Below are 18,528 nucleotides of genomic sequence, written 5' to 3'. Positions count from 1 at the left end.
GGTGCAATTGCACAAATGCCTGTTTTCTCGATAGTGGTTTTATGTTTCAAACACCTAAGTCTGTGGTCCGTAAGATTTTTTAAAAAGAAGTTAATACTTTTATTCTGCAGATACATCAAACTCATCAAAAGTGACAGCAAAGACATTTAAAAAGATTTATATTTTCAAATGAATCCTGAAAAAAATAAAATAAAGAATATATATATATATATATATATATATATATATATATATATATAGGTGAAATATTTATTGAGCATCAAATCATCATATTAGATTGATTTCTGAAGGATCATTAAAGGCGTAATGATGCTGAAAATTCAGATTTGCATCACAGAAATGAATTACATTTTAAAATATAATCAAATAGAAAACAGTTCTTTTAAATTGTAATAATATTTCACAATATTACTGTTTTACTGTATTTTTGACCAAGTAAATTCAGCCTTGGTGAGCAGAAAAGACTTCTTTCAGAAACATTACACAAATCTTACTGACCCCAAACTTTTGAACAGATGTGTAGTTCAAACTGCTCTTAAAAAACAATAAATCACAATCACAGCAAGATTATTAGGGTAAGTTATCACATGTTTTCATTTCTTTATTTGGCTTATAAGCCTAAAATTATCTGTTTAAGTAGCAGGTGTTATTGTGACAACTTGCCCCTGTAGTGTGACAGTTTGCCCCACTATTGGTCCTTCCCTGAGCATTAGGCTACAGGTGGAAATATTCAAAAGCTTTTTAAAATATGTTCATACAATGACATTTTTTTCCCTTCAAAAATAGCCTGAATCTACTTCAAGATGACAAAACAAAGACACTATACTCGATCAATTAAAAGATAAAGAAAAACGACTTAAGGGCTTGGGCATGTGCTCTGATTGGTCAATCCCGCTGTCATTCACACGCCCCTCTCCTTTAAATACAGCGCATGGCCCGCAGTTCAGCTCACTCAGATGACATGAACCAGTGGGAGGCGATGGAGTGATTCGCGCGAACAACACGCGCTCGTGCCAGTGTAACAGCTGTGCGTTCCTACATCTCCACTGTCCAGACCAAATGAGGTTAACATCTTCCGACGACTCATGCTCTTATTTTCCCTCTCCCGCGGAGATGCCTGCTTGTTACAGGGACTTATGCGGAGGAACAAGTAACTTTGCCAATATGCCCTATTGGACATTGACATTCCACACAGGAGAGTCCTATGGAATATAGTCTGCACTGTCACTCTACTCAGCCGGTGAAAAACAAACTTTTCGTGTTCTGCATCATGCTGTCACTGTGGGTGTACATGATGTACTGCTGCGTGGGCTACTGCTCCACCACACCGACCTTCATGATGGAAGAAAGGAGACTCAGACCTCTCCAGAAAAAAGACCAGGAGATGTTCCTCAAAAGCCAGTCCAGGGACCTATTGAACAACGAGAGTGATGCTGACAGCAGAGGAGATGGCTGGGAGGAAAATAAAGGCGATGTTGGTTATGACGAGGACTCGGGAGTGACAGGTTCCCTGAACGGGTCCGAGACCAAAAAGTTGCCCCAAGCGATTATAATAGGGGTGAAGAAGGGCGGGACGCGCGCGCTGCTCGAGTTCCTGCGTCTTCATCCTGACGTCCGCGCGGTGGGAGCAGAGCCGCACTTCTTTGATCGAAACTACGAGAAAGGTCTTGAGTGGTACAGGTGCGTTTATCCACACAACACGCTGTTATGCATGTTTTTATATCGCTCAGGATAATAGCGGATTAAGACCGGGGAATTATGTGGCGCATATTCATCCGAGTAGTGACACATAAAATATGTTAGTATAGACAGTGTGGGAACTATGAAAGACTTCAGGAGCTCTGACGCCACTTGCGATTAAAGGAAACCAACAAATATATATATGTACGTTTCAACAGCGTTTCCAACAAGTCTGTAACCAGAAAAGTTAGATTACAAGTTATAAAAATGATAAATATAATTTTACTAATAAATAATATTTGACTAATTTAACTGGTTTCCAGGCCTGGAATTACAATTTTACAATTCCCTAATGGTTGTTTCGGGTTTAAATAACTAATGCTGCGTAAAAAAAAAGAAAGAAAGAAAAAAAGTTTGCTCTTTATGTGTTTTGGCTGGCTATAACATAAACTTTTTGGTTGCAATTTATTTATGAAGGTGTCTGTGTTACAGTGTAATTATGCATTTAAGTAATGAGTAATATTAATTAACTAGTTAGTTACTATAGGGTTAGGGTTAAGGCTTGGTTTAGGGTTAGTTGCATAATTATGCATAATTTGTAGTTATTACTACAGTAACTACATGTAACGTGCAACAAGGACACTGTAAAATAAAGTGTTACCAACTATTTTGATGTTAATGTTTTGGATCCCAGTTTATTATGTTCTTAACGACCCTGTACTACTAACATTCAAATGAATAATTTGATACAATGCACTATTGTGCACAGTACTTATATTCTGTTGACCCTTCCCTTACACCTTAACCCACTCTTAAACCTACCCATACCACCAAACCCGTCTCTTACCTTACCCGTATCTCAATAGCAGCACAGTGTTTTGAAATACAACATCAACGCAATAAGCACACTGTACCTAACTATTCATATTTTTTACATAAAGTACATAGTAGTTGAAGGCACCTTACCATGTTTTGAATAAAGGATTTAGACAGTTGTTATTACATTTTACATTTTACAAACAGAACTAATGTTGATGGGCATGATTTAGGCTACATTAAAGAAAAGAAAAAGAGAGAAAAATGAACTTGTTGAGTGCGAACATGTATATTTAGTCACCCTGTTGGACTGGGGAATGAATTCTTTCCAACTCAGTGTAGTTTTGTAATGGTGAACTAGATACAATGCTGGAATGACTCAAGACAAACATACTAAATAAACATTATGCTCTGTGGTTGTGTAACACCCCTTCATAGTCAGGTGCGTTTGCACAACATTATCAATCCGTGCAGGTTTGACCCTCCTCACCCTTGATTCCTAGTATTTTTATTCTTTTACCAGACAGCCGTATAGTGAAAACAGATGAAACCGTTTTCCCCTTGTGTGATTTTACATTAAGTTTGACATTCTGAGTTGTTGTATAAAATTGACACCTAGTCGCTAGAGAGTTGGTTTGGCCAGTTATCCCTCTTAAAGGGATAGTTCACCCCAAAATTAAAATCTTGTCATCCCTTGCTCACTCTCCAGCGAGGTTTTGTTGTTCCAAACCTGTTTGAGTTTCTTTCTTCTGTTGAAACCAAAATAAGTGATTTTGAAGAATGTTGGCAACCAGACAGTTGACAGTAGCCATTGACTTCCATAGTAGGAAAAAAAAAAACTATGGAAGTCAATGGCTACCGTCAACTGTCTGGTAACCAACATTCTTTCTTTCTTCTGTGTATAGCAGAAGAATGAATCTCATAAGAATGATACTAATATTGGGTGAACTATTCCTTTAAAAATAAATGTTTCAAAACGGGGTTTTTATGGTGATGCCATAGACGAACCCTTTTTTTGGTTCCCCAAAGAACCATTTTTTTTTCTTGGTGTGAAGAACATTTGAATAATCTAAAAAACAATTTTACTCTATAAAGAACCTTTTGTCTAATGGAAAGATTCCATGGAAGTTAAAAGTTCTTAATGGAACCATCAATGCCATCAAATATCTATTATTTTTAACAGTGATACTGAATTTTGACTATCACCAATAAATTTGTCCATTTTGCTAGTTATTTTGGCCCAGAATCCCCTTAGACCGTCTGATTGACAGCGGCCAAAAATTAAACTGACAAAATGAAATGCTTGAAAGCCTAGCAAAGGAAAATGCACCCCAAAGCTTTTTATTGTTCACGCCGCTACAGACCTTCTGTGGAGGAATCTGAAGACCCAGTTCCTTCAGTATTGACGCACAGTGGGAATACAAGGAAGAGGCAAAGAGCAGGATGAGCCCCTTTATCCGGGGAGCCCAGTAGACTAATTGTGAAGAAGAAGCATGGAGAGAGAAGCATGCAGCCAGGTGGCCAAGTCTCCAGTGGAGGTATTGAGCTCTGCTGCACTGTTAGTCCAACACAGAAGAGGCATCCATGTGCTCCCTGCAGGACGCGTTCAGAAGGGTGACTGAGCACAGCGGGGCTTTATAACTGTACATGCAGCGGGACGTTTCATACGAGGCTTTTGAAGAAACAGAAGGGCTGATGAATTCAATAAACAGGCCATGCATTTGTGGATATTTATGATTTTGTTCCTAATTTTGAAATATTTTACCCCTTAATCTGATTTTCTTTCTCAGCAAACCCTTACAATTGCAACCATGTAAAGCCTGACATAAAATAATAGTCAGAAAATATAGTTTAGACAAACTTTACACAAAATATATTAAATAAAATAAAAAAGTATGTGTGTTTTTGTTGAGTATCATATTTGATACTTCAGGCTTTCATGCCTTGTACACTGCAAAAACAATTATATGATCAATAAGTTATGACAACATAATATGTTTTATATTGCTTTAACTCATCAAAATAAGTTAAGCAATTTTCTACTTTTTTTAAGTTATACAAGAATCAACTAATTTTTTAAGTTCAATATAATTTAGGTTGAAATTACTTAAACATCCACGTTGATTGTACTTAAACATTTTAAGGCAGCAACTTTTTTTTTTTTACAGTGTAGTATATAGTGAGAATATGGAGCTCATGCTTATTTATTCAGAGGACGAAACTGAGCAAAGATATGCAATTTGGTGCAGATGCTGATATTTATATGGCCAAAAAATAAGGTGAAATTCTGATAGCTTGAAATGTAAATCAATGAGATTTTATAACAATAGCAGATGCTTACATAAAATGCATATACACATCAGTTGCCACTCTATATCTCCCAATAATATTTCTTAGTAAGATGATAGAAATGCTTAATTTTGTGATCAAATCTCTCTATAAAAAATATAATGCAGTGCAATACAATGATATTTGAGCGATGAACAAATAAACGTTCCTCAAAAACATGATGCATCATATTTGTTACTCACATTTTAACACGATTTTCTTTTTAAAAATGACTTGCTTCAGTCCAGTGAATGTTCATCTTGAAATATTACTAACAATATAAAAGTTATTCCTATGTTAATAAAAGTCTATTAAGATTTCACAACAAAAAGGCGCATATATCACAACCTGAAGGTGGACATTTTTACTTGCTAAAAAAAGTCAAAATATCTTTCAGATGACCGAAGGCATATAGAAGATTGTGTACAAAAGTTTTTTTCAGCAAAGTTTTGATCATATTGATCCTTTAGGGGCCATAGAAATTTGTGTATCAAATATAATACTGAAGACTTTATAGGGTTAATAGCATGGCACTATATTACTGTAGCTACAATGGGGACTAAATTACCATATTAATATAGCATCGTTTTTGGTACTTTAAAGAATATTAGGGTATTACCATGGTAACTGAAATGTATTATAATGGTAATAATAATATGTTGGTCCAGATTATTTCATGTGTCAGTACTCAACTGTCCCTTTGAGAGTACAGATTCAGAAAAGGACATGGTGAAAAGTTCTCAGGCGCAATCATATTACTTTTTGACACCTAAGCAATGATAGAGTCACAAGGAGTGGCTTGTTTGTGGATGGCAGATGCTGACAGTAAATTGAAAGTGAGTCTATTGAGTGAGATGCTGAATGTTTCAAAAGAGGATCTGCTGAACCCCTGAGGTTCTGCATTAACCCCAGTGAGAAAGAGCAGGCAATTAGAGTGAATTGTGTTGTTTCTTTCTTCACTTTGTATGCAAATGTGCTCAGAGGGTGAAAGTGCTTTTTGAGAAACACAGCAGGATCTCCCTAAAAAAAAGCCCTGAGAGGAGCAGAATGAGGGTATTCTTAAAACATGCACGTAACTTTTCCTCAGTCTTGAAAGATGTTGCTGTTGTGTTTACTGATAAAATTGCTGCTAGCCTTTGTGTGGGATGGTAAGGCACGACTGGATTGAAGAGAATGATGGATTTCTTCTGTGTGAAAAAAGTCAGTTGCTTAATAATTTATAAACCCTTGGCTCTTCTCTTCACTGGCACTTTAAGGGAATGTAGAGCTCTGTTCAAAAGCCTAGTAAGCTGCCTTCCTGTATGTTGCCTAAATAAACAACTGAAATGGAACCTCATAAGTGGGTCTGAAGATGCTAAGGCTTATACTCTAATTAATATACAAATACACATCTTTAGCCAACGAATGCAGAATTCAAGTCAACATGAAACGGAAGTTGCAGTAGTCTTTTCTTGATTTTTGGCCATCAGGAATTGATGGGATGGCTGGATGTTTGTAGTTTGCTATTGGTCGATCTCATATGAGTGACAGGTAGTCCCGCCGTCGCGCCATTAAGTGAGAGAATAGATGTCGCTGTAAGAGGAGGGGAAGATATTTTGATTAAAGATTACAAGGGCACTAGCCTAGAAATCTAGACGCACCCTAGCGGCAGCAAAATGTATTTTGCAGCCAGGGTAGTCTAGCAACTCTCCGTTGACTTTCGGAGCTGTAAAAACCTAAATTGGGTCAGGCCAATCACATCGTGTATAGACTAGGCGGGGCGGGCTTAACATAATGACGACAGAGTTGCGACGGTTCTCTGCTACTTGAAAACAAAGAATGGCGGCTGCTGCTGGCGAACAGTCTTTCGAATCGGCTTTGGCCGCCACTCTGGAGGACTTGGAGTTAAGTTTTTCTTTGAGAAAAGAGCAAAGAACGGCACTTAAGTCATTCTTAAAAAAGGAAGATGTGTTCGTAGTTTTGCCGGCCAGATTCAAAAGTTGAATCTATCAACTAACGTTAGCTCCGCTGTTGGGAAAACGCTCTGGTTGGTTGAAGCGCTGTCCTATTGCGTGCAGAGTGAATTTGAAAGACAGCTGTTTATCCCGCCCCTCGGATTGAGCCGTGTCTATGGTGAGTTGCCAGACCTAACATCTTGATGTAGGCTTGCCAGGCTACAAGGGCACATGAATAAAAAAAAAAAAAAAAAAACGATGCGTGTAACCCCTTCGGTACTCGCACCGTGACAAGCAGGAACCAGTGTTTCCGGCATGGGAGGCGGGTGCGCTAACAAGGACGCTAAAACTCAGTTGCTAGTGCATCTCTTGAGGCCTGGGGAGTCAGGTTTACCTGCACAGTTCTTACTAGAAGACATCCGTTACACTCACCCCCCCTAAACCTCACTCCCATCCGGGTCACGGCACCAATGTAACCCCTCTGGTTCTACTCGCACTGCTCTGAGCTGGAGATTCTGATGTGAGAGGCAATACGCTGAACCATGCAAAACCCATGAGTCTCACAGATTTCCAGAGTAGAAGTAAAATTATTTTATTTTCCCTATTTTTGTCTTTTTTATTTGCATACAAATATATATGCTGAAATACTGTTTTATCCACAGAAAGAAATACTTGAAAATCTGAGTTTGTGAGATAGCACAAATGGACGTCATACTATAGTCATGAAAGGACCCACAGTCCCCCAGCTTTAGCTTTGATGCGGGGTCTGGAACGTGTCCCACTGAAACTCTGTCAGATTATTTGAAGTAGCTGCATACCACCACCTCTCGTACCCCCCCCCCCCTTTTTTTTGGACAAAGTGATGTTCCCAGAAGAATTCCTTCCCAGGTTAAGTCTCTGCTCTCTTAAAATGACCTATGTTAAGTGCTCATTTTGCTTGAGAACAGGTGGGTAGGATATATTTTAGCTTCCTATTTCACTTTACTTGTTTTTTTAAGGCAATTGGTTTGCATGCTTTTTTTTAGTAGGTCTAACTAATTAGATTTTACAGTGCAGTGTCACATGATCATTCTAATACATCAATCATTATAATACTCTGTAAAATATTATATGGTCAATAAAGTATGACAACATATATGTATTTCACTGCTTTAACTCCTCAAAATAAGTTCACCAGTTTTCAATAAAAAAAAAAAAAAGTTATACAAGATTCCACAAATTTTTTAAAGTCAGTTTAATGTAATTTTAGTTAAAATTACTTAAACATCCAAGTTAACTGTACTTAGGATTAAAATGTTGAAAACTGCTCAGTATTTTTGTGGAAACCTCGATCAATTTGATGATCTTTTAATTATTAGAAAGTTTAAAAGAACAGGATTTATTTGAAATATAAATCTTTTATAACACTCTAAACTTTAAAGTCACTTCTGATAAATTTCATACATCCTTGCTGAATAATAATAATAATAATAATAAATACTAACTCCAAACTTTTGAATGGTAGTGTATATTCTCCCAGCAAGCTCTTATATGAAGCTCAAAGAATGAATCATATTGAAAGAATCACATTCTAATTAAGTGTCATATTTTAAAAGATCTTAAAATAAGTTGATTTACATACAGACTACATCATAAACATAATAATCTAACATAAACATGTGCTATCAAGGCTGTGATATAAAAATATAAGACATTCCACTGAACAGTTGCATAAGCAGAAAGCAACTCATTAAACAGTGCAGTTCCCTGCTGCAAAGTGCTCTTCTATGACGACCATCTTCTCAGCATCTCAAACTATCCTGAGGGAACTTCAAACAGCACAGAGGCTTTAAAAGGCATAAACACCAGCCTTTGAACGCGCTACCTGATAACAGATAATGTAAACATAGGTTTACAGAGAGCTCTTCAAAAACATGCTCCAGAGAAGACACAACTCACTTCCCTCTAGACAAAACAAGTTAATAACCGCCAATTAACACAACAGGCTCTCTAATTTAACCCTGTGGTGCTGCAGAGCTTTATTTCTCTGCCCGTCCAAGAGTGCAGTTTAATCTTGAACTGTGGCCTAGTAAAGACTTTATTATGCCGGCCTGTGAGCAGAAGTCTGGTTTTTCTCTTGACTGTTCCTGCCTTCAGGGTTGGCTTGCTAAAATCCATATTTACGCATTTATTAGTAGAGCTTGCTTAAAGGTACAATATATAAGAATTTTCTATCAAAATACCCAAAAACCACTTGCACAGTGTTATATATTTCTTTCAGTTGTGTACTTACATTATCCTAAATGTTTCCAAGAATTTGTCAATTCAGAGAAATTCACAATTTTAAAAAATGTCCGTCCCTGTTCACTTGTCTCCTGTCAATGATGTAATAGCTGCGTTATCCCTGGTTTCCGCTTGTACTGCCATAGTAACCATGGTGACAGACATGGACAACTGCATAGTGCATAACGTCTAGCGGCACGCTGTTGTTCTTCCGTTCAAACATTATGGATCATGGCAAGCAGACTTTGGGACAAAAGGAGAAATAAAACGAGGATCATTATCAGCGTGGCGTTATCGAGATGCCGAGAGCTCCACGTCCGTGACTAACTTGGACTTGCCGCCACTCTTGCATGTGCTTTATTAGACAGGTGAGCAAATCTACATAAAACAAATCAATGTTACATAGCTCAACATGATGAAATGTTAAAATATGATCAGTATGTTATTCTAATGTTGATCTAGCTTACTGCTTACTAGTCTTATATAGCAAACAAACTAACCCATAGAATAACATTATAACTTTCAACACACTCAAATGCAGTATGATAGTGTACTGTAGACCAAATGAAACAGCTCTGCTTTATCTGACAAGTTTAATTCGTCAAAAAAAAAAAACTGACCTGTGTGAGAAGTAATTCAGCACTTGCGGGTAGTTCGGTAGAATGAAATGTCCTTATTCCTTTATATCCACGGGACTTGCGTGTGGCGCTGATATGTTTCTTATTAGCAATTGTGATCTGCTTCATACCACAGTCATGTCCATAAACATTATTTGATCCATCAGCATGACAGCAAGTCCCATGATTCTGCTTATCACTCCGTCATCAACCTACACCTTTGTTATTGTAAGAGGTTAGCGACCCCTAGCGGCCAAAAATTACATATTGTAGCTTTATGCAAACATTATTACTTTTGCTTAGTGTTATGAGTTTTTCAAAACCTCTCTGTGCTAAGGATGTGAATGGTAGCCCAAATCTTGTGGTTTGTTGAGGAGAGATGTGCTATTACTTTTTCCACACAAGTATTCATTAAAAATAACCAGCACTTGTAAACCAGTAGTTTACTGAGAGTATACATTAAAGAGATAGTTCACTTTGAAAATTAAATTTTGGTATGTTTTAGCTTACCTCAAGGGCATCCAAGATGTAGGTGTCTTTTTTTCTGCAGTAGTTTCAATTTTGATATTTTTAGGTCAAACCGTTCTTGTCTGACAGTCATATCTTGCAGGTCTTTGGTCACCCCCTCAAAGAGCATGCACAGAGTCCAAATTAAAACAATTCCCCATCGTCCAAATTAAACAATTCCCCATCGTAAGTACACATTGATGGACTAAGACACGAAACGAGCGGTTTGTGTGAGAAAACGAACAGTATTTATATCGTTTTTACCTCTTGTAACACAGCCATGTCCAAGTGATCTGAGGGCGTGAGCGCATCCTGGTGTGTGACGTGTGCGCAGACTGGTGCATAGATATTAGGGCTGGGTAAAAAATATCGATTTCTCGATTTTAATCGATTCTTATTTTTACGAAACGATATCGATTCTTAAATCCCAATAATCGATTAGTCATCCTGTTTTCAGTTGATGAATTAATGGAACATTGTTGAGCGCATCCCATCCAATAAATCGCAATAATCTTTGTGCTTTGTTATTATTGATATGAAACAAAGTCTCAGATTTCAAATTACGTCCATTTTCTTACGAAATTCAAAAACATAATTACCATTTTGGCGCTGTGGCCTGAGATCGCTCTGGCGCAGCTCAGCTCTAGAGAAGCAGCAGCGCGGAGCGCACATGACCTTCTCTTCCGCCTTAATAATACCAGTTACAGCGCGAAATAAACATGAATGAGCATCTGAAAGTGTGTTAAAAGGAAAGACGTTAGTAAACAATGTCATGTAACGTCACATTTACCTCAGAAAAAACATATCCCATAAACTCGTTAGTCAGCTAGAAAAATTAAAAAAAGAGGAGAATTTTGTTAAATATATGCACCATATTACATATTCATTATAATTTTTAATGTTCTTCAATATTTAATGCATGTTTGAATAAATCTGGATCGTTTTTATGACAGCCACCATTTCAATTTGTATATAATTTCAAATAACTTTATTATTATTAAAATAAAAGTGTTTGTATACAAATCAGTTCATTTTTACCTTCAATATTATAGTAGGCTGATGAAGCCGATAGGCTACAACTGACTCCCATAGTTTACAATATTTGTTCCCCTTGAGAAAATTTGCAGTGTATTGTACCTGATATCCAAAATAATCGATATTGAATCGAATCGAATCGTAATCGAAATCGAATCAAATCGCAAGCTTGTGAATCGAAATCGAATCGAATTGTGAAATCTGTGTCAATACCCAGCCCTAATAGATATATACACTGCGTGGTACGACTCAACTCGTTACGGCACGGTTCGGCTCGCTTTAGCTCATTTGCTTTTCCACTGCAGTTAGTACCGCTTCAAAGTGGGTGGGACTGATCGTTATTTAGTTGCCATCTCTACTATGACATCATATTAAATGCGAATTTTTCATTCCGTGTTTCCCCATCCACTCCTCGGCAACTGACGAGAGGAACGTCTGCACCTCGTCCACTGACCACGATTCAGCCATTTCTTTTTTTGAAGTTTATACTCTTTTTTTTTTTTTAAGCAAATACTTTTAAAACAGGTTGGCTGTTGTCTACTGGCTATTTAAATCTAGCGGGTTTAGTGTCTCGTGTTGTAAATACAATGACGCTGGTAGAGATGATTCTGTCTGACCAATCAGTGATCTGCAGTGTTTTCACGTCACATTTTAGTATCGGTACGGTACGCTTGGAACCTCAACAGAGGTGGTACCATTTAAAGCGAGCCGTACCGTACCGTAGGCTACCATGCAGTGGAAATGCGCCATAAGTGAGCCGTACTGAACCGAGCCGTACCGTACCATGCAGTGGAAAAGCGCCATAACAGTCTACTAATACTCTAATGAGAGTTAGTAGACATGTAGGTGCAACATTACTTATAGTCAACAGAATGTGTTAAAGTTATCATCAAAATAAAGTGAAACTTAACTTTATCATTATGTCTAATAATGAGTTTTGTCTGTAAAACAGCATGCTGGATTAAGATGTTTGGAAAGCCAGTGCTTCTGGGCTGCGCAATCTGTTAAGAAAAACAAATTGCTAAAGCACTTATGTTTCTGGATTCCACGTTTGTGTCTGTCTGCTTTTATGAATAATGCATGCGACTCTGATTCGAGTCTTGTTTGCTTGGGGACCAGGTGGAAAGTTTGATCAGTTGTGGTTTGTATCCCTGTGGGCCACTGCAAAAGACTCTGCTTGTGTATCTAAGGGACTGTGAATGTAATTGCAGAGATACAGAGCCATCCCATCCCCCCCAATATGTGGCTATGTCTCATTAGGTTTGTTTTTTTCACATCCCTTATTAATGATGAGAGTCCAAAGAGAAATAGTAAGGTTTCTAAGATTACATAAGATGCATTGCATTTTTTTTTAGGGGGGGTTAATGAGCTCGGCCCACTGCAATCCCCCAGACAGGATTAGCCCTTCATCCCCCGACTCCTCAAAGCACTGAGGAACCAATGCGTCTTTCTTCTCCTCTTACAGTATAAACCCTTTCCACACCTCCACACTTCATGCCAGTAATTGCTTAGATATTATCTTTTGAACTTTGTCTTGAAGGAGAGGTTAAGACAACAGTCTTTGCCTAGTAATGCGTCTACATATAAATACCTCATTAACAGGCGTAATCGTTACAGCAACATTTCTTTCCCTACTTACAGCTCCACGGCTAATTCTGTTTTCAAACATCTGTCACTGTCAAAACTCTTATCACTGGCAAACTATAAATGGCTATGGATAAAACGACTAATTAAACGTTGATTAAACGGAATAGTTGATAGGCTTGTCCAAACTGTATAAAAATAAATATTGATTATATTACAAGGGTCATATTATATTTTATGAACATCTACCCATTTTCTTATCCATAGAATTAAACTGGACTTTTTTGCTGCTCTGCCTTTAAGACTTTAAAAACACCCTCATTGCATTTGAAAGAGTTTACAGAGGTTATATGGTACATTATTTTCATTTATTCATTTTTTGTCTTAACTTTGCTAATATTTTTTATATATAGTAATTTATTCCTGTGATGTCAAAGCTGAATTTTCAGCATCATTACTCCAGTCTTCAGTGTCACATGATCCTTCAGAAATCATTCTAATATGATGATTTGATGCTCAATAAACACTTATTAGTATTATCAATGTTGAAAACAGTTGTGCAAACTGTAATCATTTTTTTTTCAGGATTCTTTGATGAATAGAAAGTTTGAAAGATCAGCATTTATTTGACTTGAATTTAAATCGAAATCTGTAACATAAATGTCTTTACTATTCTTGCTGAATTAAAAACCTTTAAAGTTATTTTGAAGTCTGCTAGTTACAATATTCACATAGTTTTCAACTCATATTTTCATGATTTATCACAACACTTTTTTTTGTCAAATCAACTTTATTAATTTATGTGGTTCAGATAACATAATATTTGGAGTTTCTGTTGATTAAATCAATCTTGTATTATCTAAAAAATAAAAAGTCAATAAACAAAAAATTTCAAGGCAACCAGGTTCTTACCTTTTTAAGTTAAACCAACACATTTTTTTTACAGTGAAACAAATCAAGGGGAAATTGATTCCTCATGATATTACCCATTTTAAAAAAAACAACACCTTGTGATGATCATGTGATAGCGCTGATATCTTGTCCTCGGTCAACCTTTCATGACCCTGCATTAACCTGAGTTTGTTTATTATGGTGCGTATGTCTGGTCTTGCATAAACCTCATTTGACCTAGTTCAGCCGCATTCTCCCCTTGCTAGCTACTAATTTGCCAATTACAGCTGCTGGCCTGATACTGCTGATTCAGGTATCATGGGAGTGAAATTAAATCTACATCCACAAGCGAAAACCTAGTGTGAAATAAAACATAGGGGAAAAGGGAGTAGGCTGCATCATTTATGCACATCTCCGAGCCTTTGTGTGATTTATTTAGTGATCTGTATTGAGAGTTGTGATGTCACAGAGGAGGATTATTTTAAGACTGTAAGAGGGATTAAGTGGAGTATAAGGAGATGGTTGTCTTTTCTTCTGTGTGCTCAATAAAACTTCATAATGCAGATTGCAGACTGATCCAGTCACTAAGCACAGATTAACTCATGGTTGGTTGTCAATCTGAAAATGTTACTTTCTATATATTAGCCCAACAGCTTTTGGTCCAGTCTACTTTGCCATCTTCTTTGTAGTTTAATAATATGAAGTCTGGTCCAATTTGCAACTTATTCTGGCCATAAACTTCCTGTGTTGACAGAAGAGGCCATCAGACCCAGAGGGGTTCAAACTAGCTTGCCATCGGAAAAATTATGATCCCCTTCATCAGGGAGGGTGATATTAATTATAAAGGCAAGATGTTTGCAAAATTAAATAAATGGCCTTTATATTGTTACTGTACTGAAACCAATACAAATGATTACAAAAAAAAAATATGGTTACACTTTATTTTTTAAGGTGATGTAATTTTGTAACAATGTAATTAAACAAAAAAAAATTCTGAGTATTATTAATTAACTACATGTACTGTAGGGCTACGGTTAGGGTTAGGGTTTGGGGTTAGATGCTTTTAATTATGCATAATTTACAGTAAAAAAAAAAAAAAAAAGCCAGTCAGTCAGTTTGGAGCTTGTAGTATTGCCTTTCTAAAATGTACCTAAATTTTTTCATGTACCCATTTATAATATGTGATAAAAAAGTGTATATTATAAAGTCAAGCTGTTTGCAAAATTAAACAAATATAAAATTGTATCAACTGTTAGAATGCTGTATGAAGACATTGAAGAGAAAACATTCATTTTAAGATATTTTATTATTTCAAATTAGATTCAAATTAGATAAATTGCTTTCCACAATAAATATTATTCCAAAGCACCCTGTAAAAAAAAAAAAAAAAAAAATCGCATTAAGCACATATAATACATATTTATTTTAGGGATAAACAGGTGTACTATATTGCATGATATTGCATTCGTTTGTTTCTAAAGTAAGTGTACAAACTTAAGATTTGGTGGCACAAATGGCCAAATTCTTTTCTTCCCCAAAAAGCACATTGGAGCCTGTATCCCAAACACTCTTGTACAGTAGCTCAAATGATAGATTATAGATTGTGTTTAATATCATCAAATGGGTTTAATTCCTGTTGATGACATGTATACCTTGTAAGGGTACATTTACACGACAACAATGTACTGAAATGGAAAAATTTTTTGAAAAGTTTTGCGTACGGACGACAACGTTGTCGATACGATCCCCCTTCACACAGAGTCAGCGAAAACGACAATAAACGCTGTATTATTCATACCAGGCCAGTAGTTGGCAATGTTACTCTGTAAAGAAACACTACACACCTATAGACTGAACACGCAATACTCTTGATGTTACCGTTTTCACAAATTTGCGTTTTTGTAGTTTGCAAAGAGACGATAACGGTACACACTGTTGTCGTGTAAATAGACGGGAAAAACGCATAAAAAGTTCTGTTTTTAGTTGAAAATGCTGTCGTGTACGCATCCATGAACTATCCATGGGTGTCTCTTCTGATGCTGAGACTGTCTTCTTTGAGCTTTGTGTCTTTAGCCGTACAATAGACAGAGATGTTTGTGTGTGCCATGACAGTCCTGCTGTTTTTCATATCGGTCGTGTCTGTCAGTATGAATCCTTCTTTGATACTCACCCCATGCCTCTCTGCTCCTAGGGAACTAATGCCCAAAACTCTGGAGGGCCAGCTGACTATGGAGAAGACACCGAGCTACTTTGTAACCAAGGAGGTTCCAGGCCGGATCCACGCCATGTCTAAGGACACTAAGCTGATAGTTGTGGTCAGAGACCCAGTAACCCGGGCGATCTCGGACTACACGCAGACCCGCTCAAAGAAACCTGACATCCCGTCTTTCGAGAGCTTGACTTTTAGAAACATCACAGGCAATGTAATAGACACCTCGTGGAGCGCGGTGCAGATCGGCATGTACGCCAGGCATCTGGAGCAGTGGCTGCAGTTTTTCCCCATGAGCCAGTTGTTGTTTGTGAGCGGGGAGCGTCTGATCAGCGACCCGGCCGGGGAGATGGCCCGCGTGCAGCACTTCTTGGGCCTGAGGAGGGAGGTCACGCACAAACACTTTCACTTTAACCCCGCCAAGGGCTTCCCGTGCCTCAAAAGACCCGAGAGCAACAGCAAACCGCACTGCCTCGGCAAAACTAAAGGCCGCACGCACCCAAACATCCATCCAGATGTGATTCAAAGACTGCGAGACTTCTACAAGCCATTTAACAAAAAGTTCTACCACATGACCGGTCATGACTTTGGCTGGGACTGATTTTTTTTTTCCCTTTAAGAACACATTTTTGGAAAATAATGAATTGTAAAAAAAAAAAAAAAAAAAAAAAAAAAAGTACAGATCTATTTTATAATAATTTATTGAAAATAATATACTCACTTGGCTGCCTATCTTGTTGTTGTACATACTGCAAGTTTCTACCTTTTACATTCCAGTCAAATCTGTAAGCTTGATATTTTGTCTTTTGTAATGGGAAGGATTGTTTGACGTAGGAATTTAACTCTTTCCCCGCCAGCGACCGCATTTTTGATCATTTTATATTTTTCAAAAAAAAATTCATTTTATCAATATATCAAAAGAAAGAACAGACCCTCTGCTTTGAAAAAACAAACAAACAATCTTTTATTCAAGCTTCATGCATTCTTTTTATCAACACTTGAAGTTTCATTTAAAAAAAAACAGCTTTTGAACAAAAAGCTGAGAATTTCATTCGGATCAGATTTAAAACGATGATCAAAACATAGATGGAGTAGATTGAGTTCATCAACAACCCCAAAGCTTCACAGTCCTGTACCTCTTCATGGGTTTGACATTTCATTCGGTAACGTTAGGAAATTTTGATTTATTTGCTGTTTAATGTTTGATAATCCAGTTATTTACATGTGCGTAAGCAATCTTCTATCACTTGTTTCTGCTTCTTCTTCCTGTGTTTTGGATCTGGAGATTCTGTACTATTTCAGAGGAAAATGAAGAAATTCGTAATAGCGCCCCCTATAGTATAACAGTGAAAACATGGATAGCTGGAATGGTGGGAAAAGAGTTAAAAGAGGGAGTGTTTGACAAAGGAAAATAGCACAATGAAACTAATTACGGGTATATGATGAGTCATATTTTGGTAAAAATAATGTTCTAATGTTTTTTTCCAGCATGTCATCCTTCATTTTAAAGGGGTTAAGGGTCAAAATTGAGTCTCAGCTGTTCCAAAGCCACACCGTGTGGATCAATACGCATAAAACTATACGACATGTCAATTATGTCAGAAAAATGGTTTGGCACTGATGTTTAGCACACCAGCTGTTTAACATAATTTAAGAATGTAATTTTCTACATACACAGGAAGTCCTTGAAGACAGATATTTAACTGTATTACAACCGTGCTTGATACTCTAAAAGCATGTATTGATCATTTTCAACAAGAGAAATGCAATGCAGTCAGACAGAAATGTCATGTTATGACTTCATGTTACTGTAAGTTTTTTATGAAACGTCATAAATGTCGTAAGTATGAATATGAAAGGGAGAAGTTCGATTAAAACGGGAAAGTGAAATTTCCCCAGTCATAATTATTTTTCATACATCAATGGTTGAGTTTTATTCAACCCTTATTATGTATTTTCAAATTATGTTGTTTCTGATGAAATTTAGTTGAAAAATGAGTGTTCGGTTGTTTCTTTCCAACTTCATACAGGGGTACGAGACTCTGCGTATTTCTGTGCCGTGATGAAATAAATCTATTTTTCCCAGAGCGTTGCATGTCTTATTGTGTTTATTGATGCAAATATAATTTTTCACGGTTTCCACAAAAAGCAGCACAGCTGTTTTCAACATTGATAATAATCAGAAATTTTTCTTGAGGAACAAATCATCATATTAGAATGATTTCTGAAGGATCATGTGACACTGAAGACTGGAGTAATGATGCTGAAAATTCAGCTTTAAATCACAGGAATAAATTACATTTAACAATATATTAAAATTGAAAACATTCATTTAAAAATTGTTCACAATATTTCTCTTTTTAATGTATTTTTGATCAAATAAATTTAGCTTTGGAGAGCATGAGAGTCTTCTTTAAAAAATCTGGTAGTGAGCGTAAAAACATAGGCTATACCTGATCATTTTGAATAAGTATGATCAGGCAGACATCTCAGAAAACACATGTCCCAGATTTAGAAATACTCCTCACCCTGTTACATAAAATTTCCAAATGAATTTTTACGTCTCACTCGTGTCAGATTTCTGCTCTGTTTTTCTCAGCTGTCAAACAACAGCAGCTTAGCACATATCAGCCTGCGGGTATCTGTGCAAACAGCAATCCCCCAG

General features: G+C 36.9%; 1 protein-coding gene across 1 annotated transcript; it reads left to right on the top strand.

Moving 5' to 3' along the window:
- The first annotated feature begins 948 nt into the window (after positions 1-948).
- On the top strand, positions 949-17,951 carry hs3st3b1a (heparan sulfate (glucosamine) 3-O-sulfotransferase 3B1a). Its single transcript, XM_081377417.1, has 2 exons — positions 949-1,680; positions 15,846-17,951. The coding sequence occupies exons 1-2, from the start codon at positions 1,205-1,207 to the stop codon at positions 16,462-16,464; spliced, it is 1,095 nt and encodes a 364-aa protein (XP_081233543.1). The 5' UTR covers positions 949-1,204; the 3' UTR covers positions 16,465-17,951.
- Positions 17,952-18,528: the final 577 nt, after the last annotated feature.

This window comes from Scardinius erythrophthalmus (assembly GCF_964197995.2).
Source record: "Scardinius erythrophthalmus genome assembly, chromosome: 1".
NCBI classification, from domain to species: Eukaryota; Metazoa; Chordata; class Actinopteri; order Cypriniformes; family Leuciscidae; genus Scardinius; species Scardinius erythrophthalmus.
Note: the sequence above shows the minus strand (reverse complement) of the source record. Positions and strands in the feature narration are given on the sequence as shown.

Excerpts from the sequence above, each read along its gene's own strand:
- hs3st3b1a (XM_081377417.1), top strand. The coding sequence starts at position 1,205 with ATGGAATATAGTCTGCACTGTCACTCTACTCAGCCGGTGAAAAACAAA. Across the intron at positions 1,681-15,845 it reads AAAGGTCTTGAGTGGTACAG|GGAACTAATGCCCAAAACTC; the intron begins GTGCGTTTATCC and ends CTCTGCTCCTAG.